The sequence below is a fragment of the Melanerpes formicivorus genome, unplaced genomic scaffold (assembly GCF_026170545.1).
Source record: "Melanerpes formicivorus ecotype bairdi unplaced genomic scaffold, bMelFor1.0.p_v2 SCAF_10, whole genome shotgun sequence".
Lineage (NCBI taxonomy): Eukaryota > Metazoa > Chordata > Aves > Piciformes > Picidae > Melanerpes > Melanerpes formicivorus.
Window position 1 is genome coordinate 15,720,491 of NW_027142362.1, and position 25,296 is coordinate 15,745,786.

Below are 25,296 nucleotides of genomic sequence, written 5' to 3' on the forward strand. Positions count from 1 at the left end.
CTGGTACTTGGAATCAAGTCCTGTGGGGCACATGCCCACCACTGCTGGGCAGTCTGTGCTGTCTGGAGCAAAGTTTAGGGGCCCCTTCCACACCCCTACCATACTCTGAGTGCTCACCTGCCATCCAGCTGTGAAGGGTGTCCCTACAGTAGAAGACAAGGAGAGAGTCTGCTAGCATTTCTGGGGGGTCTCTCCACCTTTGCCTGTCAGCTGTGTGGCATTTCTAGGCTGGCTGTACAATGAGGGCTCACAGCAACCTAGAGCTTTCATAAAAACCTGGTATTAGTTTTGCAAGGACTGCATGGGAGCAGACAGCACTGCAGCACTACTGCACTTCAACACCTGCACAAAGGTAGCAGTGTATAGTAGTGGAACTGCTGCCCCAGCCTACCCAGAAGTACTAGAATTACTGAATTCTTGCTATGTCAAGAGTACTAATTTGCACTTCAAAGAACTGAGTCACAATGTATTTAGAATAAACTTTTATTTACTGCTTTCAGGATCCTTATTTTATACTTTAAAGTTTGCAAGAAAACCTGCTATATTCAAATCTTTACAGATTTACTGATATATCTTTCTTGTTTTACAAAACTGCATATAGATTTGGGAAATTTGTATAAGTTACCTTTATTTACATGTAATATTCTCAGACCTAATGACCTAGTCAAAGAATAAAACAAAGTGGGATTTTAAATATCCCTTAAGACCCATGACATTTGTTACATAATTTACAAGTCTTTGTAGAGAGATGTGCTACACTTCCTTGCATATTTATAAAGACTGTGACTAAACAGAAATTTGCTGGCCAAAAGCAAGGTACTGTCATTTCCTTAGATGGTATTTGTAATAACAATTTAAAAATTAGAGCAAGCCAGATATAGAAACTGATTTTTTTCCTTTTAGAACTAACTTTGTTAATCATTTTAACCAGCACTTGCTCCAAAGAGAGTGTTAAAATCAATACCAAAAAATACCCACATTTACAAAATAAATCAAACTCGCATTTATAGGACAAGTTGATCTACAATAAATTGCACATTGTTGCTAATGACTTTGGTTACACTGTATTAACAATTTTGGTTTCTAGACTAACAGTGGAGAAAAAAAAAATAATATAAAAATGCAGCTATAGAAACTAGTATAACCTGTAAACATATTACAGAACCAAATTCTGCACCTGGTGACACATGCACAACCTCCATGCAGCTCAGAAGTCTGCACATATCAGACTGCTGAATTTGGCCCAGAAAACCCTGTAAACATGTTATTTATTGTTACGTAGTGCAATACTGCAAGAATGGATAATAAAGGCCTCTAACTACCAGTAACTAATACTGACTGATATCCAGACAAATTCCACTTTAAGATTCATTTGTTGCAAAAGGCTGAATCGAAACCATTACAAATTTATCCAAAAGAGTGATGACCGATGACAGTATACAAATTCTGACAAAAAAAATGGATGTAAGTTCTCATTGCAATTCAAAATGATGCTGCTTGTCTTGTTTTATATAAAAATCCTGGGTTTTTTTTTTTTACACTGTTTTAACAAAAGCAAGTTAGAAACAAATCTACCAAATAAAACATGTCAGCAAGCTGATGTTCTACAAAATGATGGCTGATGAAGCAAAAAAGCCACTTTTCCACGTTTCACCTAATATGCTGAATTGCAAAGTGCTGAGGGCACATGGGCAGCAAACAGCTTGAAGCAGCAGATTATGACATTGCATTACATGAAGTTTATTGGCTTAGTTTTTGGTTTTGCTTTGTTAAAAACAGTTTAACAATTTCAGTTCTTCCTCTTCAAGCAGCAAGTCAAATTTATACCCCCTTGCAAAGCTTTCTTCACAGTTTTACTTCAGTAGTTTACTGCAGAGCAGTCTGTCAAATACTGTAGAAGAAGCAACAGCTTCAAAACATTTTAGTTTTTTACTTCCTTGGCACTGGCCCACCCAATGTCTATGTTCTAGTTATGAGCAAAGTACACAAAACTGGGGAAACAGCAAAATACATTTTAAAAAGTTAGTAAATCTTTTAATACTTATTTTACAGCTGATACTCTGACAATTCGATAGCCGTGTGACTAAAAACAGCGGTAGTCCCTGGAAAATTCAAATTTGTTTGTAAACCCTTGAAATGAAGTTGCAGCACTGGACCATTACGAATTACGCCTGCATCTTAATCGACCCCATCAAAACCCTGAGTATTTTCAATCGCTAGAAGGAGTTTATCCCACAGATCTTCAAACGACTCGTATGGAGGCAAATCCAAGCGATTAAAGCTGAAAAACAGATGAGGACTATTAAGTAATTTATCACTCTTTACTAATAAACATTGTAGTTTACCTAACCTAAGTACTCACCAGGTATGAGCTCTCGGCAGTTTTTCAGGGGTACCCCACTGCTCAACTGTAAACAACTGTGGCCCATTTGAACCTGCAGGAAAGAATATATCATTTCCACCCCATTATGAGATTCTTTTATACTTAGAAATTCAAATTATTAAATACTTTGGATTTTTGTAATCAAATTCTGACATTATCAGGAGCTATCAAAACACTCACTAATGGTTGCTCACCCCAATTCACTTATAGCAAGAAATGCCCAATGATACATCTTAATTCCAAGACACACTTACAACTTCAGTGAAGAAATCTTAAAACCTAAATGTATATATGTAGTAGTTGGTTTTGCTCATGACAACATGCCAAGTTCTATGACCTGGCAGAAAGCAGTCTTTCTCCACCTTTACTTACACAGACTGAGAACTTTTTGAAACATGGTGACCATATGCATATTCCAGGGATGCACCTAATAGCAAGTGCAGCGCTAGCTATACCTGTGCCTTACAGCAGGTCATGTCCAAAAGTTTCCTCAATCTCTTAACTCTTGCCAAGTGGATGCAGAGGGCATTTTGTAACTGTTTCCTAGAGCTGTTCAAAGCATCTGTGCATGTCTGGTGAAGAATGTGTAGTTTGAACAATAATTTAAGGAAAGATTAAAACATCAACAATCACAGGTATGCCAGTAGTTGTGGGACCACTAACAGCTCTTCCTCTTTATCTTCTCCTTTGGTTATATGTTTCTTCAATGCAGAAGGATGGTTAGAAAAGGTAATTAGTAAGAATACCTGGAGTAAGAATGAAGCGGAGAAGCAGTTCTGTCACTGATGGTACATTTTACCACATGACATGATAAAGCTCCCTTTTAACAGCTAAGTAAGAGTAAGTCTGCATTTTAGTTATCTAACTAATTAACTGGAGACTGACAAAGCAGAGCAAGGGAAAGACAAGACATAAGAGCCACTCCTGTTCAGTGTCCTAAGCTCTCAAACTTGGGTGGATTTGGTCCCAGACACCAAGCACTTCTTTCTTATGAGCAGAAATGCCTCTCTGGGCCACCAGAGGGAGATCTCTTGCTTAGAAAAGCCAGCTCCAGGGCTGCAGCCCCAGGTAGGACTGGAACTCCCACAGCGGCAGCCCCGTAGCAGCAATGTACCAACGGGAAGTACAGAAGAACCTACAGCTCTTTAAATAGAAGCAGATACTGGAAATGGGATTGTGGCTGGGGTTTAGTGAGGATGGCATGCTGGCCACAGTAAAGCACAAGTAAGAGAAACAAACAAAGCACTGTGCAAAACAACTGTTAACCGAATTTTCCATTAATGAGTGAAAAGAACTACTGAAAAGGACTTGGCCAGAAAACTGCTCAAGATGCTCCTAATCCCAGAGCATAAGGAAGCTAAGGGCTCCAACAGTTACTTTCCCTACATCATTCTTTAGTTCCTTCTCCATTAGTGTTTTTAGACACAAAACACAAGGCAGTAGAAGTCTGATTGGGTTCCACTGAAATAAGCACATGCTTTAAACTCCCAACAGCACAAAGATTCAGGTAAACAGTACACACGTGTCAAATTTGCTGAGGGCACTGCCCTTTCCACTGGAACTCACAAATTACTCACTGACAGAACAGAAAAATAAACCCAGATTTATAATGAAGACAGAAATGGGGAGATAGGGTAGGTGGTGTTTGTCCACAGTTCTAGTGTTTCATAAAACAAATTACTGTTTTTCATAAAGGAAGAAATGTTTATTCAAATATGCAAGTTAGGCTATTCAGTCAGTTGCATAGGACCTCAAGCACTTTAGCATTAAAAAAAGTAATCTAGTGGAAAACACAAAGCTGATGGCAGCTGTAAACAGACTTCCCATAGGCAAAACACTTCCCCACCCTTTGTGGGTTGTTCTATCTGCTTGCCCACAGTGGCTTCTCTGGCTTGGGTATTGAAATCTGCTCCCTGCTGCCATTTCCTTGCTTAACTCTCTGCACTATAGGCCCACTACTTTTCTTCTGTCATTATGTTTAACCTGTGTCATTTCAGTGGTCCCCCTTAGAGTATATCCTGACAAATAATTGTCTTGGTGCAACTGTGGCTTTTGAGCAGATAAAAGCAGTTGGGGAACTTAGGAGAATCTGAAGTTAACTGCTGATGCCAGCAATATCTTTGTAATCCTATCTTAAGATAATGGAGAATTTTCTTTAAGCTCTATCTTGTGTTACACAGGGATTTTTGCAGCTCTGTATAACTAAAAATCTGCATTAAATTGAGAAGTCCTCTACATTTACAGACTTCCAAACCCAGAACTAAATTTATAGAACATGGAAAATGTGTGATCTGTGTGACTCTTCAACTTAGCTTCATGTAACACTCACTGCATACTAATATGCTTTTAAAATCTGAAAAAATAATGTGCCTGTCCTATGTTAGAAGTCAAAAATCATGACAACAGCAGTACCGTATTCTCTGTTACTTAATTGTGAATGCAATCATAAGTACTCACCATACAGCTCAGCAAACCCATTCATAGGTACACGTGATGTGCCAGTAACAAACTGAAGCAATCTTATTCTTTTTTCAGAGTCCATCATTACAACTGCCTATGTATGATAATAATTACAAGTAAAGATTTAGATTCACACTTTGAAGCTAGTAGATTTATGCAACCGTTTCTACCTCTGAATCGTTATCCTTTATATATACACGTATGCCTTTTTGTTTTTAGTGACACAGTCTACTACTCTGTCTACAGCTAAAAGCTATGAAGTCAACAATTTTTTTTAATGGCACTGTAACAAGAGTATGGTTACTGGCTTAGCAGGCTGTTAAAATACTTCCCTTGAAGATTTGGCTGCTACTTTCTTTGAAGTTTTCTGATGTTATGAACTAACAGCCAAATTCCTGTAATTTATTAAACAGAAGAGTTTAACACCTCTTTAGTGCAACCATGCCAAAAAGACTAACAAATATTTTTTAACTCCAGTCAGACAGGGTATTGACATTCTTACTATGCATCTCATCTTAGTTTTCTTATTATCGTTCTTAGGACTTCTAATGGTAAAATATTTATCTACCTATTGATGGACCACACAAACAAGCACAGCTGAAAGGTAGCAGCTTTCTAACAGGTTGTAAGTTAAAAAAAAAACCAATAAGATCATACTACCTTCCAGAACCACTGTATTACTTGATGGTTTATGTTGTATCCATTTTTGTATTTTGTATGTAGTTTCCAATCAGCCACATCCACATCTCCCAGTCCACACATTAATAACTGCACAGAAAACAAAAGCACAAACCACCAAAGTTGAAGTCCGTAACATTGAGTTTCAACGCAACTTGTTTTCTTTTTCCCGGTGCGCTTACCTCTAGCTCATTTTCATCAAAAATTTTAATGAGATCCTGCGGTATTAGTTCGAAAAAACCCTAAAAAGAGGAAAGCAATTAAAAAACCCAAATCATTATTAAAGCATTTTTGTTCAGAGAACAACATTTAGATGCTTTAGAAAACAGGCATGTCAAATATCAATACATGAAATAGAGATGCTTGGACACCAGCAGTCCCCAGTTTGGTTATAGCTGTTCTAGTCTGGATTTCTCATACTTTTATTGTGCAGTACTGGATAGTGAATATCTACGTCTGAATGTCATATATGTAGTACCATTTATACAAATAAAGATAAACCAGCTAGTTAAAACTAACAGAATTAAATTAGTTTTTATTGCTGCAGTGTTCATTTAATAGTTTGTAATACCTATAAAGTTGTCAACGTGGACTGAAAAAGAAGCAATATATTTTTTTCCAATGTTAGACACCTCAGTAAAATATACCAAAGAGATTTTTAAATCTGAAGGTCTCTTCCAACCTGGTTTACTCTATTCTAATTCAAATCTGACACTACAGACAATATCATGAAGAGAGTATGCCTTTTGTATAGCTGTAACAACATTATTTGTGGGTGTTCAGGATGTCTAAAAAAAGCTCAAGATTAGATGCAATGAATTCTTAGAATTTCTTTTGTAATTCAAACTATACCTCTTTAAAGGCTGCCATTTGCTTCTGTACTCTGCTCACAAATCTCCACTGAATTACAAGACTGAAAAAAAAGAAAACCAAAACCATTTAAAATAAAACCAATTTATATATAAAACAACAACTTCATTTTGTTAATACCACTACACACAGCCTCTATGAATAGAGGGGCAATTCAGTGAGATACATTGTACATAGTGACTTCTACTTACTGAATGTAGTCTCTCTTGTTCTTGTTGGTGACAACTATTTCTGATCCACCACTCTTCAGTTCATGTTGATGGGTCTATGAGTAATACAAAGAATAAATGAGATAAGCATGTAATAGAATTCATATATTAATATTGTGTAATTTAGTTAACTCTTGAAGACTGCAGAATTTGAGAACTAGGAGAAACAAAACCATTTTCACAGGCTACCCGAATAAACAGAATCCGGTTGATTGCTTCTTAAAAAGTTTGAAAAAGAACAACCACCATCTATTCAGGGATGTCAGACTGCATTTTTCCTGACCTGCACTCAAGTTCCCAGTAACATGAACTTGAGAAACTGCACATTCCATGACCCATCAGTTTTTCAAAACCGAGGAGAAACGCTTACAGAACAATTTCAGCAATGGTCCCAGTAAAGAAGTGAAGCAGTAGGCACATCTGTTACATCATGATTTGTACTACTGGAACTTCAATAGACATATACCTTATTTCAGTTCATTACAGGTGCACATTTTCACACTTCTGCTCAAGATCACTTTAGCTACACAAGACTAGAAAGGTTATTATCCTACTTAGATCTATTTGGCACCTTTAATTTGGAATTTTTATTCAAGACTTGTGATATTTCTACATGACTTATCTTGGATGCTTCCGCACAACAAATGTGCTTATTCCATTTCCAAAACAGATCATTCTTTCCAGCAGCAGCAGCTACATTTGGATACAAGCATTACTTAAAAAAAAAAAGCAGAAGCTATTTTTTAATGCTCTGCTTATTTTTAAGTCCTTTATTGCATCACAGCCAGGCTAGTAGAGCACTGCATGAGAACATGCCAGCTAAAAGAAGTGAGTGAACTAGGCAACACAACTGTGAATAAAGGGCTTTTCTTAATACAACAGATAACATCAGCTAATTTCACAGGTCAAATGTTTTCTTTGACATTTTGTTGATTCTGCTTTACATAAACATACTAACCTGGCCAAAAAGTTCTTCATCAACTACAAACCTCAGGTCCAGTTCTGTTGGATCGTTTTCCAGAATCCATCTCAGAGAATTGTAATATTCACTATCCTAAGAGAGACATTCACAAAATAGTTATTACAAAACAGAGTACCCATCTTTTAATCTGTATGAGGCTCCATGACAGCCCAGTGAACACTGCTAGCTAGGATAAGCCTGTACTGGATATAGAGATCCTGCAATTGGACAAACTTATTTTTAAAAGATGTTTAAAACCTGAAGATTCAGCAATCTCAGGGCCAAAAATATCTGGTGTAGCAAAATGATGATGTCACAGCATTATCTGAAGTAATGTACTTTAGATTCTTTTCTGTGTGTCATTCTGTATTTACCTTCCCTTTAGTATTAGACATTATTGGAAAGAGCCTTAGGAAATTAAAATTAAGTTAAAGTCAAATGTATCCTGGGTTGCATTAAGAGAAGTATGGTCAGTAGGTTGAGGGAGGTGATTCTGCCCTCTGCTCTCATAAGACCTCATGTTCAGCTCTGGGGTTCCCAGCATAAGACAGACATGGACCTGCAGCACATCCAGAGGAGGGCCACAAAGGGGATCACGAAGCTGGAACACCTTCCCTGTAAGGACAGGCTGAGAGAGTTCAGCCTGGAGAACAGAAGGCTCCAGAGCAGCCTTAAGTGCCTTCCAGCACATAAAGGCAGCCTACAGGAAAGATGGGGAGGAATTCCATAACAGAGTGTGTAGAGACAGGATGAAGGGTAAAAGTTCTCAAGTGAAAAAGGGTAGATTTAGCTTCAATATTAGGAAGAAATTCTTTATTGTGAGAGTGGTGAAGCACTGGAACAGGCTGTCCAGAGATTGCATGGATGCCCCATCTCTGGAACTGTTCAATGACAAGCTGAATGGAGCTTTGTGCAACCCTATCTAGTGGAAGGTGTCCCTGCTCACCCTGTAACTACTCTAGATAGGAAACATTAGCAGGGAAACAAACAAGAAAACTCTCAAGTAACTGCTAGTGTGATGGAGCCTTCTTTTCATGGGGATGGCTGAACAACCTGCCTGCCCACAGGAAGTGGTGAATGACATCCTCCTCCTGCTTTGCTTGCACACACAGCTTTGACTTTACCTATTGGCCTGTTTTTATCTCAAACCACAAATTGTCTCACTTCCACCTTTTCAATTCTCTCCCCCATCCCCTCAGGGGAAAGTGAGGGAGCAGCAGTGTGGGTCTGAGCTACCTGCCAGGGTTAAACTACAACACAGACTTACACCTAAAAGACTTAATCTAAAATTTATTTGAATCATGCACTTTCAAACCCTCATAATGTCATTAAATATCTATAATACACCCACATATACATAAAAAAAATAAAATATGGGCACAAAATCCTAACATAAAGCAAACTACATACCACAGACTCCATATCATGAAGCGTAATTGGTTTCTGGAGCATCATCTTGTAAAAAGGACGAATAAAAAAGGCTTTGAAAGAGAAAAAATACATTGAACTGTATATAACTTAAAATTCAAAATATGTACAATATTAATCTAAATAACATATTACATAAAGTAAATACTAACCATCCAAAAGTTTGCCATGGTAAACAGCCATTCCAGCTACACGACCAATAAACTTGAAGTAAGAGAGATGATCTTCATTGCAAAGTCCAGAGTTTGGATTGATTTGTAGAGTATAGTTATCTCTGAAGTTGAGGAAGCAAGAGGAGAGAAAGAACAAACAAAATGTTGTACTATTGGAACAGTTCCACATTTAAAGATGTGAAAGACCTCACTGGTTAAATCAGGTATTCCTTTTCAGGAAGTTGAGAAAATAATCATATTTGTGTTAATAAATCCCTAATCTAATATTAAACAATACTCAATGAAGATTCTATTAGCACAACAGCAATAACAGCTTTGAAATATAACAAACTACCTTTGTATGTCAGGGATATGACAAAGAAAAGGTATTAACTCCTATTAATTTTAAGTAGTTAGAATAACATTCTCTGCATCATTTGGTAAATTCCGCCTCTTCTCTAACCAGCAGATGACCACAAGTGTAAGATTGCCTATGCAAAGATGACATGGCTTATGTTAGACTGCTGAAAAAAGATTAATATAGGTACTGTCTCCACATTATTCTTCTGTCAAAGAACTAGGAGCAGACTACTGCAGTATTAACCCTACTGTCTGGGGGGAGAGGGGGAAAGGAAAGTCCATTATTAAAGTAGGTATGAGAAACGCTTTCCTTACAGATGTGTACTACTTACGTAGCTGAATATTCAAACAATCCATAATAAGGATTAAACATTTCTTTAGAGAGAAGGAAGAACCATTCCCTGGCCACTCCTCCATAGTCAAGACCTTTTTCACCATCAAATTCAATCCACAGTCTGGCTTTAAGGAAATCTGCCCTCTTTACAGCTACAATTCTTCTGTAAGAATCTTCAAGGATTGCTGTGCGGTGAATTTTCATTTCAAATCTATTTGGAATATCACTCTAAAAAAAGGGGGGAAAAAAGTAATAGAACAAAGCTCAGAGTATGAAAATCCTGTGAACAGATAAAGAATGGCACACAAATCCATTTTAAAAATCATTTGGAAATGTAACACAGTATGATGGACAAGAGGCTTGATTTACATAAAATTCAACTAGCATGGGAGTTTCTGATACTAAGCTTCATTTCATACCAAGAAAACGTTTTAAATATGTTCTTACTGGTAACAGCATATGCTCAGTTGTCCTTCATGCACTGAAAATTCAACACATCATAAGCTTTATTAAAAAAACCTCCAAGTTTATAAATAAAATTATTTTGGAACAATTTTACCTGACTTATTTCATCTAGTTCACTATTCCAACTACAAAGCTAAATGTCCCATTCTCTTACTGAAAATAGGCATAATAAACAAATAGTACTACAATACCTTAAAAAAAATAAGTCTCTCCAGTTAAAATCTGAAGTCACAGGAACAAACCACAAAGTTTATATAATCTATGACACAGGAACACATTTAAATAAAAACTACCCAAGCAGCTCATATTTGCTGCTGACCTTTCAGAATAAGCCCCTAATAGACCAGGAATAGAACTGCTGAATCAATTACATCACTCTTTCCTTGATTTCACCTATTTTCAGCCAGTTTATTTCAGCAATTTCTTCAGAAAGGCCAGAGATAGACTTGATAAATAAAAAGGAAAACATGGGTCTAAACTCAAAGGCTATTATTAAACATATAAAGTATCTCAACAGCATACCAAGTTGGATTGCAATTGTGCAAAGACTCATTGTTACCTGGATATCCAGATGCTATTTACAGTCTTTTTTGCTATGCATTATAAATATATCTGTCACTGGGACTTCAAACTACAACTTGCAAATGAGATGCATAAACTTAACGTTTTTATTTATTACAGTCACCTATCCTGAGATCAAGATGACAGTACAGAGTTCTATCTGGACAGTTTAAAACCTATTCTGAGAACTTCTATTTTCATATTGTGGGTTCCAAAATCTATTATATCCTGGATCAGTGATTTCCAAACCTTTGTGCTGCCAGCCTACTTCCAAGGTTCACAACTTCAACCTTTTAGAATTTCTATTTCTTCATTTAGATTTTCAAATCTCTTCAATGCATGAAGTCCCAAATCCTACTGTTAAATTAAATGCTGACTGTTACCAGCTTGATACTTGACAAATGTATTTGTGATCAGACAGTAAATCTAACTTCCTAAAGCAGGTTAAAGTCTCATTTCCTTTCACTGTAACCTAAGCTTTCCTTTTTTTTTAAAGGAGTGTAAGTATCTCAACCTGCTGGATTCCTCCTGATTACTAACCTGTTTCTTCAATTTCTTTCTGAAGAACTCATATTTCCGCTTATAGTCCCTGGAATAAGGCACAGCCTTTAGAGAAAAAAAAAAAAGAAATGAAAAAAAGTGGTTGAGATACTCTAACAATTAATATGAACTTATGAACTATTTGTGTATTTGTGAAAAAGACAATGCATTAAGTTCCCAACAACAGGAATACATGTTTTACAAAGTATCAGTGGAGACTTTCAGTTTATAAATACATGGACAGTTCACTACCTCTGGAATGGAAAGTACTTCTTTGTTCAGATCCTTTGCTCTGATCAGTTCCATAGAATATATCCTCTACTTCACTGTTAGTTGATGTGACCAAGATCACTGATAGGCACAGATCAAAGTAACCAAAATGCCTTTGGTGGCTTACATAACGCATAGTCTTTCCTTGCTGTATCATAAGAGACCTGGCTACAAATACCTCTATTTTCCATGGACAGAGAAGGTTGTTTACACATGTGGGCTATTAATAAATACAGATATCAGCTGAACACTAAAACCCGTCTATAATTATAATGTGCACCGTCTTTGCAATTAGTTCTGGTAATTTCGCGCTTCAGATTACGGATCAAGGCTAGCTAATTATTTTTAAGTCGGAAAGTAACTTCATTCCTTTTAAAGCCATTGTGTCCGTGTGTCCCCCCCCTTTCAAGTTTACTTTATGAATTGAGCTAGTTTTGTTTTGGACATTGAGGTTGGGTGGTGGTGTTAGTTTCTTAACCTCTTCAAATCTGCCCCACCCCAGTCTATAAAGAAGTTTTCTTACTCCTCTGGGAGCCCATGTGTTTTTTTTCCTGACATTTAAAAGATAATTTCCACAGGAAGCTTTCTAACCAGTCTTTAAAAAGAAAGAAAAATATGCCTTGGTTTTATCTTCTAGACTGAGCATCTGATAAATGGCAACAGTGTGGACTCTACTAGTAATATTCTTGGAAAAAATATGTAAAGCTACATAAGAAAGCTTACTGGTCCGGTTATTGCCACATTCTGCAGTCGAGGATCTTCCCACTGTGTTTTCTTTGTATCTGCAAGACATTTCTTAATTAGTTCTATTAATTTAGATAATATTCAGAAATCAAATGATGACTGAAGGAGAATACTATGTTGTACATACTGTGGTTTATGAAGAATATTCTTCCATCTGTATGAGTTCTCTCTTCCCACCCTGGCTGTAAGGAGGAGAGACTTCAATTATAAATTTTTGACCACACAGTTTGCATAGAATTCAACATGATCTACAGCTGGGGGCATTTCCCCCCTTCCATGTATCCTCAACACTAGAATTCAAAATAGAGTATTTTCTGAATGTAAAAAAGCAAGCTGGATATTCTCATGTGCAAGTTTCAATAATGCTAGTTTAAGAATGTTAGTTGCTGTTTCTACAAAACAAGTATAAAATGGTTTACTTACTGGTAATGGGCCTGGGTCTGCTGGATCTAGGGAAGTCTTTCTCCTTGGATGAGCAGAAACTTTCAGTCTTGGATCTTCCTTTGAAAACAAAACAAGCAGCATGTTAAAATCCTTTTGTTTTGCCTTTAAATTTCCCCTCTGTATCAAAGACCGTGTAAACAATATGCCCAGTATCAATGAGACAACTGCTGCATATACTGCAACCAGGTAGTTCCACATGTTTTCTGGCACACTTTGTGCTTTTTTTGGGTTAGGTGGTTGGTTTTTGTTGTTGTTTGGGGATTAGGGGGAAAGTATTTGTGTTAAATCAGGTCTTCCCATAATCCTAAAGAAATGAATGTTCACTTTGAATTCGTTAATGCATTTCTCTGTTTCTCATTCACCTGACAGTAATACCGACCTAGTCTTTAAAAGCTTAAGTCCATGTACTAGCACTGCTTAGTGGTCCACAGTGCCACTCTGTGGAGCTATAGCTGTACAACTTCCTCATCCATATTGCAGCTGCACCTGGCCTGCTTAAGAATTCACAGAAATCTACACTGTGCACTCTCCATGTGATAGGTCAAGGCAATGGATTTCCTGTTGAAGTTTACAAAACTGATTTCTGTGGCAGCACACACAAGCTATTGCAGTTTTGTAGTTATGACAGATGTGTCATTTCGCAGATGCTTTACATCTGCAAACCATATTCCTGTATACATCAGTATTTTCCTACTTCCAAGCACCAATATAGTTTGTGTCATTCATAATCAGAGTGATAGGGGTTGGAAGGGACTTCTGAACTTGCATATGTTCTTTAACAGACATGACACAGGTGTCTTGGCACTGAAGCAATTTACAGAAGCTTGCTGAAAGCAACAAAACTTTTGACTTGAGAGGAACTAGAATTTCAGTCCATGGGAGCAGTTTTCCATTACCCATGTTGTAGTTTTGGTATTGTGGTCAATAAAGAATGGTCTCCCATTAGGTGCATGCCGGACTTCCCAGCCTTTAGGGAGAAATCCTTGCTCCACTTCAAGCTGCTGCTGAGAAGACTGTTGTGATGAATCACTTGACGTTGCTTGTGGTTGTCTTCCTGTAGAAACGCTTTGTGCAGCAGACAACTGACCTGTTTCTGTAGCAATCTATTGTAAATTACCAAAAAAAGAAAGATAAAAAAAAAAATTGAAAAGCAAATCAAAACCCTGTATAGCAATGTAGTCTCTATTAACCTAAGATTTGGACTCTTGAATGCAGCTGCGTAAAGCAAGACAACACATAGATTTATTTAGTCTAGCATCAGCAACATTGACTAACAATTGTCAAGGTTAAAAGAAGTCTTTCAGGCTTGTCAATCAACTGTTACACTCCAGAAGGCTTTCTTAGTACATTACTAGTAGAATGACTTGCCATAAGGAAAATTGTTCCTAACTCTGGCTGTATTCTCTGAGATGTGTTATATAGTGCTTCACCAATTCATACCTTGCATGTGTTTTATTTCAAAGGGATCTCTAAACCTTACTTCTATTATGGGAGATACTTAAAAGGTTAAGCAAACAAAAACAATAATAAATCAGGAGACAGATAGTACCTGTACAACTGGCTTTATCCAGGTAGTGGTTCTAGAATTGTGATCTATATAATATGACCTCCCTTTTTCATCTTGTCGCTCTTCCCAGCCTGGGGGTAATCCCGATGAAGTAGGCAACAACTAGGTATTAGCAGTAACATAAGAAAAACAGTTAAGAAAACAATGAAACTAACTGTGAAAAAGGCTTTCCTCTGTCAAATTAAACCCCACAAAACTATAATCCAGAAAGTTCATGATTTTTCACCAAGTAGATAAAATAGGAGAGCAGTATATGTCTTTACTGAATAGTACAAAGCAACAGATTTTTTTGTTGTTGTTGTTTTTTAATTCATGTTCCCTGTCTAAAAGGATTCAAGTATACCTGGTTTCGGCATGGCTGACCCAGTCAAAATACTTCTAGCTGTGAGCTCATAGTTTGCAGTGCTGCCATGAAAACATAATGTAAGGATGGTGGTACAGCTCTCAATTATAAAGCAGTTGGATAAAACCACAAATGATTCTTATCTTCATGGGAAGACTACTTCCTTGTGCAGGCTCTATCCATACATTAAGCTAATGTTAAACCAAACCCACAAAGTTGGAAGAGGAAAGCTTTACAACTCCGATCTTGTTGGACTCATAATTGCAATTTTGTAAGGAGAGCTGTCAGAAGCAGAAGACCAAATCTCATTTTAATTGTCAGCATACAATACATACAGTTTTGGTTGTGGTTTGTTTTGTTTTAAAGGGGCTACATTCAGAAAACCTTTCAGGTACACATGAGTGCGTTTTCTGGAAAATGACATACCACTGGATGTGCAGGCTGCTCTTCAGCTCTGTATGTTTGCAGACTACCTCTTCTGCTGGAATGGTTCTTGAAGAAGTGAAGAGGAATGACATATTAGCTAATGTTATCACATTTTAGGCTACTACAATTTTCATCCTGAATGAAGTTTTGTTTTGTAATGTTACTGTAATAGAGTATTTTTGGCACCAGAAACATTAAGTTCACAGTGCCTACTACAACCTTAAATCAGCACAAAAAGAGTTGTGAAAGTTTTGAAAACCCTAACAATGGATGCTTTGGCACATGAAACATTAAAATTAATTGCAACCAATTACATTGCAATTGAAATTACAGTATAGAACTTACTTGACAGGATACTAAAGCCTGTAATATATTCAGAGGTAACACAAATTTTCAGACTAGATTAAGTTAGTAATGACAAGACATGAGAGTGAGACATCAGTTGAAGAAGAGTAATTCAGTCCCTGGCTTAGCATAAGCACCCACCTTTCTGCTTAGAGCCATAGTTAGATCTGCTAAAACTAAGCAATGGTATTTTATCTTACTCCAGATGTTCTCTGATTATTTGAAGGCTCTTTCCCTGTCTACCACATCCTTTCACAATACTTTTATTAAAAAAAGGCACAATTAAGCCTTTCCCCCACCCCCTCCAGTGTAGGGATGGAGGTGAAGGGAGGCAAGACTGTCACACTAGCTGGCTCTTGCAAATAATTTGCACATCTGTTGCTTTCTTTGTTTAGACCACCCTAGCAAGCTGTAATGCATTTCTTTGCTATCCATATGATTCTGAACAGCAGAGATGAAGAAAAATTCTTGTTACTCCCACTTTGCTGTTTACAGCAACAGTAGTGATATATTTGTACAAACTTAAGGAAACACAGACAATTCCAAATTTACACTTGGAATAGCATTTTCAGCCTCATATAGGCTACTAATTTTATTTAAATACCAAAATCTTACAACCTAAGATTGTCTGGGTCACCTTATAGGCTTTCCTCAATGGACAGCAGACTCTGCAAGTCACGTATCAAGTTACAAGGCTGTTTGTGGAGCTCAGGTTTCACAAGACAGCTGAGCTTATTTAATTGCTTGCTACCACCAAAAAACCAAGTCGCACTCCTGGCTAAGTACTACTGCTGCTTCCCCTTAGCCATCCTAGTATTTGTCAGACAAGCTAGCACACTGTTTCAACTCACTAAAACTGTGAATAAACAGAACTGCAAGAAAAAGAGAACAGCTTTCTGTTGGGTTTGCAAGCTGAACAGACTGAAAGGTCAGGTAAGTTTCATAACTGCTTCAAGGGCTGTAGAACTGTATGAACAAGGTTCCTTTTTCCCTGCTACAGAGTCACTAGGTTTACTCAGCATAAGGATAAAACTTTATCCCAACATTTACAATGAAAAGTGAATTATCTTAAAAACTGTCTTAGTGGAAAAAGTAACCAATACACCACAATCTCCTTAGAAATAAGTTCTCAGGATACAGACAGTTTCCTTCATCTGTAGTTTCCAGCAACACTCAGTATGGTACTAGAGTGAGAGGTAGATTTACAGACTGAAAAATAGTTCATACATGTCTGCTTTAATCTCAAGCAGTATCATTCTACAGTAAAAACATTACTAATTCTTAAATTCTCTGAATTAAAGGTTAAAAATGTAACTCTTAAATTTATGGACCTAATTATATCAGTAGGAACATCTTGTGCAAAATACTACAGATATCTCTGTACATTAGAACTATCAGAAAAATAATTTACAGTGTAGGCTGCTGACTGGCCAGTAGCTGAACTTCCAGAGGTAGTAAGTCTGGTATTCAATTCTTCTGCAAGGTGAGTCTGTATATCACAATTACTCTGTGAAAGAGGTATTTGAAGGTTCTGATTGCTGTACATTGTTGCCTCATCTTCAGTTATAATTTCCCAGCTCTTTGAAAAGAAAAGGGAAAAAACAATTAAAAACAAGGTAGTAGTTCCAAGCTACAGGTAGTTAAGACAAACTTTGACTAGATTTAAAGGTTGCTTGCATATCAGGAACATTTAGAGACTGTTTTTTACCTCAGGGGAATCTCTGTTGTCTAGATTTTCTGTATCCTCTGATATTTGTCGCCGATGAGTGAACACGTGCTGGGCCTCCAGCTGCACACTACCAATATCTGCAACGGCTACATTGTCCCTGTTGGGGTGTGGAGGAAGTCAGCACATGGGAGCCATATTTTACCTTTCAACAGTAAGCTAAGCTAACACCACATACACACAGCATGGTCATTTTGGCAGATGAAAAAGTAACAGTCATGAGCTACAATAACTCATGTATACTAGTTAAAAAGAATAAGCATTCATGTCAATGTGAAGTGTAAGTTAATCTAGAGCATTCCAGGTATTTGTTAATTCACATGCCAAATGAAATTAAAAAAAAAAAAAAAAAAAGAGAGAAAAAAACCCCAACACAACCCAGACCCCAAACCAACCAACCAAAAAAACCCACACCAAAAACTGAAAAACCCCTGGATAATTAATTCAACGCAGTCCCTGCTGTTGAGGAGGAACCATGCTTACAGCTGGAAAACAGTTTCCATTACTACAGTTATCTTTTTCAATTGCAAGCAGTTTCTATCAGAAGGCATACTTCAGAGAACTGGAAGAGTACTATGCAGTTGAAATGACCACTAGCCAGTGACAATTACACGTGGCCTTGAAGGTTAAACTATGGAAACATCTCTAGTAATTCTCAAGCTGTTCACTTTCTAGTTCTCCTTGCTTTCAACGTAACTAGATTGAACTAGTTATAGTAATGTAAGACTTGAATTGTCAGGTCAAAGACATACTGAGCAGTTGGTCTTTTCCACTGTGTTCTTCTGAATTCATGATTGACGTAGTAGGTCCTGCCAAGGATGTCTTGCCTTTCTTCCCAGCCTGAAGGCAGCGGAGGAGATTCCTCCTGTTGCTGTTGTGGTTGGCTAGCAGCATCTGGTTGGTCCAGTATAATCCACCCCGGCTAAGAAATAGAACATTAACTAAGTTTAATATTACCAAAGTTGAAAAAGTATCTTAATTTATTCAAGCACCCCTCTTTTAACTAAAATGCAGTTCCATTACATCTTAAGCCAGCACGACTGGCTCTGAGGTTTATTGTGTGTATTTCTCAAGGCATAATAGGATGAATTATGCATGCAGAACACGATTTCTTCAAACATATGAGCATCAAAAGATGATTGTTCCAGGAAAATGAACAGCATTCACAGAATAGAGTTTTTAAAATTTCACTTAACAGATATGGTGCAAACCAGTAAGATCAGCATACAATTTTGTAGCAGAAAGTTTCATTACAGCAAAGATGGTAATGCTAATTAGAGTTATGTCTTGAAACTATTGATCTCAATTGGATGTGCTTGCAAAAGATTACACATGTCAAGCAGTTAAGATCAAAATATCCCTATAAATCAGAAAGAGTTGAAGTTCTGAGCTCAGCAGCAGAAATACTGGACAATGGTACTTCCATTAATCCTAAAACAAGTCAGTTACACAGACTCATGGCAAGTCAGCACTAGAACAAAACCAAGAGTCCAGTGTACGTTTTCTTCTTCAGAAAAGCCACTTCAACATTTTTATGCAGACTTCCAACTTCCATGTAAGATACAAGCAGTCACTTTTAACTGGATTGTTTTTTCCTAAAACACTATTTATAGCTTAGTGATTACCAACATCCATTTTTACTGTAACCACCCTTAACAGCTATAGACATTTGTTCCATTTTTCAATAATAAACACATCTTTTCCCACCTCTAATTCTTCAGCCTGTTCTGTGGTTTCTTCTTCAGACCCATTGCTTTTAGGTAAATAGGTCATTTTTAATCTAAGGTGGCCTTTAACTCTTGATTTATGGCTGCAGAAGAGAAAAGAAAAAGTTCTTACTGTGCATTTATGAAATTGTTACCTGGAAGTACAAGATACAGATAAGAAAACATAAGCAAGAGGACTGTTCTCAACACAAACTTAGCTTTTTATAGTTTAATTGTGTTCTATAATGCTATTAAAGCTTTAAACTTCTGAGTACAACTTGTTGTTATGTACCACAACTGGAAATCTTTCTTCACAACTCAGTCTTCTGAAAACTTCCCTAGAATCCAATGTATAATGATGGAGAACGAAAAAATACGAATAATGACAATTTAATTCATGTAATTGCAATAATGACTTTGTGCAGACAAGCTGCCAAACATTTTTTCAACCTACAGGACACTTTTCATATAACTAAGTTAAGGCACCTAGGAAAACATTTCAAATTGGACTATAAACATTTTCATTTAGATCACATCTTGGTTTCTGAAAAACCCACAAGCCTTTGAAAGGGGAAGTAACCTACCTTAACTTTCTAATAAAGTAATTAATTTTGAAATATTAACATCTTAATAGTTCTTACTCAGCTTGAGGTACTGATATAGAATTAACCTTCTTATTAATATTATTCTCTGAACAAATGCAAATATGAGCAGAATTCAAGAACATATGTTAACAATACTAAAGTATCTAAAAGTGACTGGAAGATTTCAAGGCAGAAAAGTGCCCAAAACCTGTGGCAGTATCTCTAAAAACAAAGCATTGCCAAACTCATGTGGTAGCCACTACAAGAAGAGGTCATACCCTTGACTAACAAAAACCAAATTAATTTAATAGATGCAGATACAATAAACTGCATCCTTCATACATTTATAGGATAGGAAATGTTAATTCAGAAAAACAGGAGATCAAAATGAGTCTTGACAGCCACTAGCTCTGTTAAAACCATTGATATGCTAAAAACAGTTTCGTGTAAAATATTTGTAAAATACTTCTGCTAGCAATGTGGCTGAGACAGATAGGTCCCACATGTTCTGATATTCCTTCTAAATTAGAATTAGTATTTTACAGATTTTATTTCCAATGGAAGTTGCTGAAAACTGCTCAGATTTAGCTTAAGAACCTACCTTTTAAAAACAAACATGAAACACTTAACACTAATATCAGTGCTGAAGTGTTACCTGAAAAACTCTTGGGTTTAACAGGCCTTCCTAAAGGTTAAACAGCTTTTTAGTTTTACATTTATAATTAAACAAATGCTCTTTAGGAGAATGACAAATACTTACCCCACTGATGCTCAAATTTCTTTTATGAAAACAAAAAGACAATATTTACATATATATGTATATTATGTAACAGCATTGTTTGTATGTGCAAGTTAGCATTTTTATGTCTGTTTACTTACCTTCTTGGATGAAGAACAAAATCCTTAAATGTATATGGTCTCTCCATACTTGGATTTTCAGTCTGGAATAATTTTTTTTTTTCAAGTAAAATCAGTATCAAAGATTTGAAGTGAAATAAAATTATCAGAAATTTACAAGGAGTTTCTTTAAAGGCCATAACCCACCCCACCAACAAACCAAACCAACACTTTCAGTATATACATGTTAGTTTCTAAAGCACAAGAAAAAAACAAAAACCCTGTTATGCCTGAAATGGAGAAACAGACACAGTTTTCACGTTTAAAAGAGCTAAGTTTTTTTCCTTTCAAAGTATTTTTTCAAGTATTTTTACACAAAACATCCATGAAAAGCCATTTCTAGCTTTAGATTTGGGAACAAAAGCAATCACACATGAATCCATTATGAGAACACCTCTATTCTGATTCATGAAAGTGAAGCTGCAGTTTTATAAATACACATCCCAGATGCAGGTAGAGAAATACATGAGGCATCATTAATGAAAACAAAGCTATTTATTCTTCTGATTACTATAAAAATATTTATGATCCACTTGAAGTTCTGCAATTCTTACAAAAACATTTTAGTTTTGCAATTCACTTTTGCTATCTGAAAACAAAAATAGACAACAACAACAAAAAATACAGACCGGTAACTGATAAAGAGGAATATCCACTTGCCCAAGAAAATCATCTCGAGTCTATGGAAAATGAAAACAAACAAGAAACACAGAAAGTTTAAAGTTGCAAGCTGTTTTGAGAACATTGTTCCAAAGCCCTGATAGCACAGGAACACTTTCTAACAATTTGAAGACAATTTTTACAGACAATAAAACTTGTTCTCCACAGAGCGAGTTCTGACTGAACCAGAACTCAAGAGTCGTGGATACTTCTGCCTTCCTGAAAATAAATGAAGTTTGAGGGGGTTGGAGGTGGAGATTTAGATTGGGTTTTAAATCATATAGAGTAATGCTAATAAAGCAGAAGAACTGCTCAGCATCAGCATCTCTACTGAAACCACTGTGCTAAAGGACAAAGAGCAAAGCCTTTTTCCCTTAGCTGTTTCACTAATTGTCTTAAGCAATACTTCAGCAACTAAACATTTATCACAGATTAACACAGAACTGAAGAACTTCCTCCTACAAGGACCTAACAACTTCTGAAAGCTTAGGCAGCTGCTTAAGACAGGCATATACAAACACCTTATTTTAAAAATACAGATACTATAGAAAACAAGAGAGAGCAAAAATAAATTTTGTCTGTGATAAATGCTTTGGAAGTTTTAGCAACCCCAGCAGCCCCAAACCTGGCAGCAGGAGCTTTGCATCCAGCATCTCCCCTACCTAATATTCTTACTGGTGTCTAAAAAAGTGCTAAAATTAATCATATCTATAAAAAAATGACATTTACCTACACACATTGTGGCATTAACAACTGAAGTCTGAAAGATTCTGCCCTGACTGGACAGTCTGGACTGTCTGACTACAAGCCGACTACTAAAACATCACCTCTGCAGTCTGATCCCACCAGCCTATGATGTAGTATCAGGGGAGGGACAGACAACACTATCATTGTACAGTACAGTATCACTGTAGTATTTACTTTTGCTCACTGATTTGTGCCTGCCAAAGAAATTAAAATTTCAGTAATTTATGTAGATAATTTCAGCATTGACCAATTATCACTCCCAACAGTCAAAGTACTTTACTTGATTGCTTACAGGATTACTGGAGCATGAGTTGTTTAAAATTAGTTTGTGATTTGAAAGCTTTTGCAAATCTTCACAAAAGGAGGAAAATGCATTGTATGGGTCATTTAACATGAAGACCTATCACTGCCTGTATACTAAAACCAAGAGAGCATAGAATTTTTAAGGAGGTACCTATAAGCTTATGGCACTTTTCAAAAATCTATGCTATACAAGACTACTCTATTTTGTATAAACAGAGTAAGGAACTGTGAAAGGCTTCAACAGTGCAGCTCGTGCAGCCTCTGAATTTCTAGTCTTCTTGACTTTCAAACTACGAAAATATTTGGTGCCTATTCTTTCCAAAATCCATTGGTGTACACAAGTTTTCATTCAAACTCATCACTCAAAGATTTCAAGAGTCTTCTTACATAAATTTCTTCTAGCACAACTATATAATTAATTTGCAACACCAGTGTTCTACACCATTAAAACTGCAGCCCAAGCATACTCATTTTTTGATGCACTGACAGCATCCTCTGTTCAAACAGCTTTGACATTAAAGCCTATAGGTAAAGCAGTTCTTCCTTAACTCGTGTACCTTTCTTTAGCTCTGCTCTCCTGAGTGTGTCCATTTAATCTTTAAACTATACACGTATGTGGTGAATAAATGCCTAACATTTGTATAAGCTCTAATTTTTACACCTTCAAAAAGCTCAACTAGAGTGCAAAGTTTGTCGTAAATAACAACATGAATATGTAGTATGCATACCTTATGTTTAGATTTGGGGAAGGGGGGAGTGGAAATAAATGCAAAATGCATTCCTATTTAACTCACCAAACTTATGAGATAAGCTACAACAGCTTTCCATACCTGTAAAGTCCAAAGCTTCCCAGAACTACTGAAAGAAAACTTTCTGTATTATTATAGACCACAAGAAAAATACAGCTATCAATTTTGCCCATGAGGTTCTTTTTAAAATGGCACAGCAAGTACCTTAGACTTTAAAAGGCTTAGTATTTGTAAAGTTCTTGGCAATCCTCAAGTGGAACATAATTTTCAAATAAATTACTGGAATGTGGGACAAAAGTCTGCTGTATTTTAGAAAAACCTCAGAACATCATATTTGTTACCAGCATTATTTTAGTAGGAGTTCCTGTTATTCACTGTATTATTCTGCTGTCTCTGCTGTTATTTTTAGCAGAGCTAGCCTTGATAACCAGCCTTTAACAGTATTTTCTTCTCCAGCCAGAAAGCAAAATCCTCCAGTGAAGATTTTTGTTCACCTCTGAACAAGTAATACATAGACACGATAGTAAAAATGCTCCAGCGACGTGCCACATTACGGCAAGTTGACTAACTGCATTCAAAACAGTACCAAAGCACCTTTTAAATAGGCATCATACGCATTAACAATTAAATGTCAGAAGAGTTTAAACTGTTTGGATCTCTGTTTCATGACAGCAGGCTTCCTGGCTTTTTCAACACAGACAAATGGGTCAGTTGTTCCTGTCAACTTCGGACTTCTTAACAGCCAGAGAACTCAACCTCTCTGCTTGCCAAACCAGAAGTGCATAAACTTCAATTAATGATATAGTACACTAACAAAGAGGCCTTTTATTTCACTGATTCATTGGTTTAGTCTATAGACAGTTATTAAAAACATGTGAGGACAGACAGCTGCTGTATACGATACATTTAAGAACTTCAGTGCCAAAGCAACTGCTCAGAGAAAAAAAAAAGAAATCTCCATTCCATAAGTCATTTTCATCTATTTTATGTATGCTTAATAAGCCTCAACAGTTAGGATTTTGGATTTTTTCTGCAATTTTCATAAGCATGCCTGTTTAAACAGTTTCTGATCTGACCACACACTTAAGAGTAGTACTGAGAATATTAGCCATGATTAATCAGGTTTGAAGACAGTTAACTGAATGCAATGACTTTCTGAACTGCTAGATTCACCAGTGCCTTTTGAAACAGCTCTGGTTTAAGACCATGCTGTTGAAATAACAGGTATTCCGTCTACCGACTTGTGTGACCTATTTTTGTCAGTGTTAATGCATGAATTAGAACTCAAAGATATTCCTAGTCTTTTTCTGACTAAACAGACAGCTAGTTGTGCATAAGTCACATAAGCACAGACATCTACAGCCGTATGGCAAAATGAGAAAGCATACAGCTTTTACTGGAAGGAATATAAAGTATCAATTCAAACAGAAAAAAAGCAAACAGTCACCTGGACTATCGCTGCTTAAGAAAACAAGAGCTCAATAGATCCCTTATACAACCAACATTCTTCTTACTTAAACACCAAAATATCAACATTTGTTACAACTTCAATAAAAATAATTAAAAAGAAAAAAAAACCAAAACACAACAAAAGCAAATTCAAGCATTTTTCTTTTTATGCTGCTTTGAGTGTATTATTTGGTTCTCCTGAACTCTCCATTAAGAAAAGTGAGCTTTTTCCCTTCTGTAAAATACTGCCAGCATATGCTATTCACCAGAGGAAAACAATAGTTTCAAAACAGCAAAATTCAATTATGTTAAGATCTTACATCAACAGATTCTAAAAGTAATGTTTTCTCTGTCTTGCAGAGCAATAAATACCTAGTTGCATGGAATTCATTACAATCCTAGTCTCCAGTATTTTTAAGGGGGGGGGGGGGGAGAAGCAAATGGTGAGAATATTTAATGACATGTAGCCATTTCTTTTTAACTAGTACTGATGATCAACTATCTATGATACTGAGATGTAAGAACCTGTCTGCATTTTCAAAATAGGGAAAACAGGGACTGTTACATCCATTAGTATACAACATCTGTTGCTGCAGAATCTTCTGCCCTGCTGCTGCTTCAACAGCAAGGTGTCAGCATAACATGCCTCAGCAGTTTCACCATCTGTTTAATAGACGGCTTTTAGAAATAACACTGAAGTTATTTTCACTATTTCTCCCTTGCTTCCAAAGATATTTTGAGAACTGTTTCTCTAAGAAAACCACAGCAGAAGTGTCATCTGTTTCTCCATTTATAACTTACAAGTGTATATAGAACCAGAATCTTATAGATAGCTTCCTTAAAAGTTCATATTTAGTCTACAGTAATTTTATAACAACATTCATATATTGCTCCACTCAATGTCTGCTACTATGAGAACTTGTGCTTGAAAGTTC

General features: G+C 36.5%; 1 protein-coding gene across 3 annotated transcripts in view; it reads right to left on the minus strand.

The window, feature by feature from the left end:
- Positions 1-493: 493 nt before the first annotated feature.
- NEDD4 (NEDD4 E3 ubiquitin protein ligase) overlaps positions 494-25,296 on the minus strand; it is a 54,711-nt gene continuing 29,908 nt past the window's right edge. For all 3 annotated transcript variants that reach the window (XM_068143885.1, XM_068143886.1, XM_068143884.1), the window contains 24 exons: positions 21,083-21,133; positions 20,436-20,497; positions 18,974-19,076; positions 18,019-18,188; positions 17,249-17,366; positions 16,952-17,119; positions 15,196-15,261; positions 14,409-14,528; positions 13,756-13,962; positions 12,839-12,916; positions 12,543-12,597; positions 12,395-12,453; positions 11,402-11,467; positions 9,834-10,063; positions 9,142-9,263; positions 8,972-9,042; positions 7,559-7,654; positions 6,583-6,656; positions 6,374-6,434; positions 5,704-5,763; positions 5,504-5,611; positions 4,841-4,937; positions 2,363-2,435; positions 494-2,281 (listed from right to left, as the gene is read on the minus strand). In XM_068143885.1, coding sequence (XP_067999986.1) covers positions 2,179-2,281; positions 2,363-2,435; positions 4,841-4,937; positions 5,504-5,611; positions 5,704-5,763; positions 6,374-6,434; positions 6,583-6,656; positions 7,559-7,654; positions 8,972-9,042; positions 9,142-9,263; positions 9,834-10,063; positions 11,402-11,467; positions 12,395-12,453; positions 12,543-12,597; positions 12,839-12,916; positions 13,756-13,962; positions 14,409-14,528; positions 15,196-15,261; positions 16,952-17,119; positions 17,249-17,366; positions 18,019-18,188; positions 18,974-19,076; positions 20,436-20,497; positions 21,083-21,133 — 2,418 coding nt within the window. In that variant the 3' untranslated portion in view covers positions 494-2,178. The remainder of the gene's footprint in view (positions 2,282-2,362; positions 2,436-4,840; positions 4,938-5,503; positions 5,612-5,703; positions 5,764-6,373; positions 6,435-6,582; positions 6,657-7,558; positions 7,655-8,971; positions 9,043-9,141; positions 9,264-9,833; positions 10,064-11,401; positions 11,468-12,394; positions 12,454-12,542; positions 12,598-12,838; positions 12,917-13,755; positions 13,963-14,408; positions 14,529-15,195; positions 15,262-16,951; positions 17,120-17,248; positions 17,367-18,018; positions 18,189-18,973; positions 19,077-20,435; positions 20,498-21,082; positions 21,134-25,296) is intronic.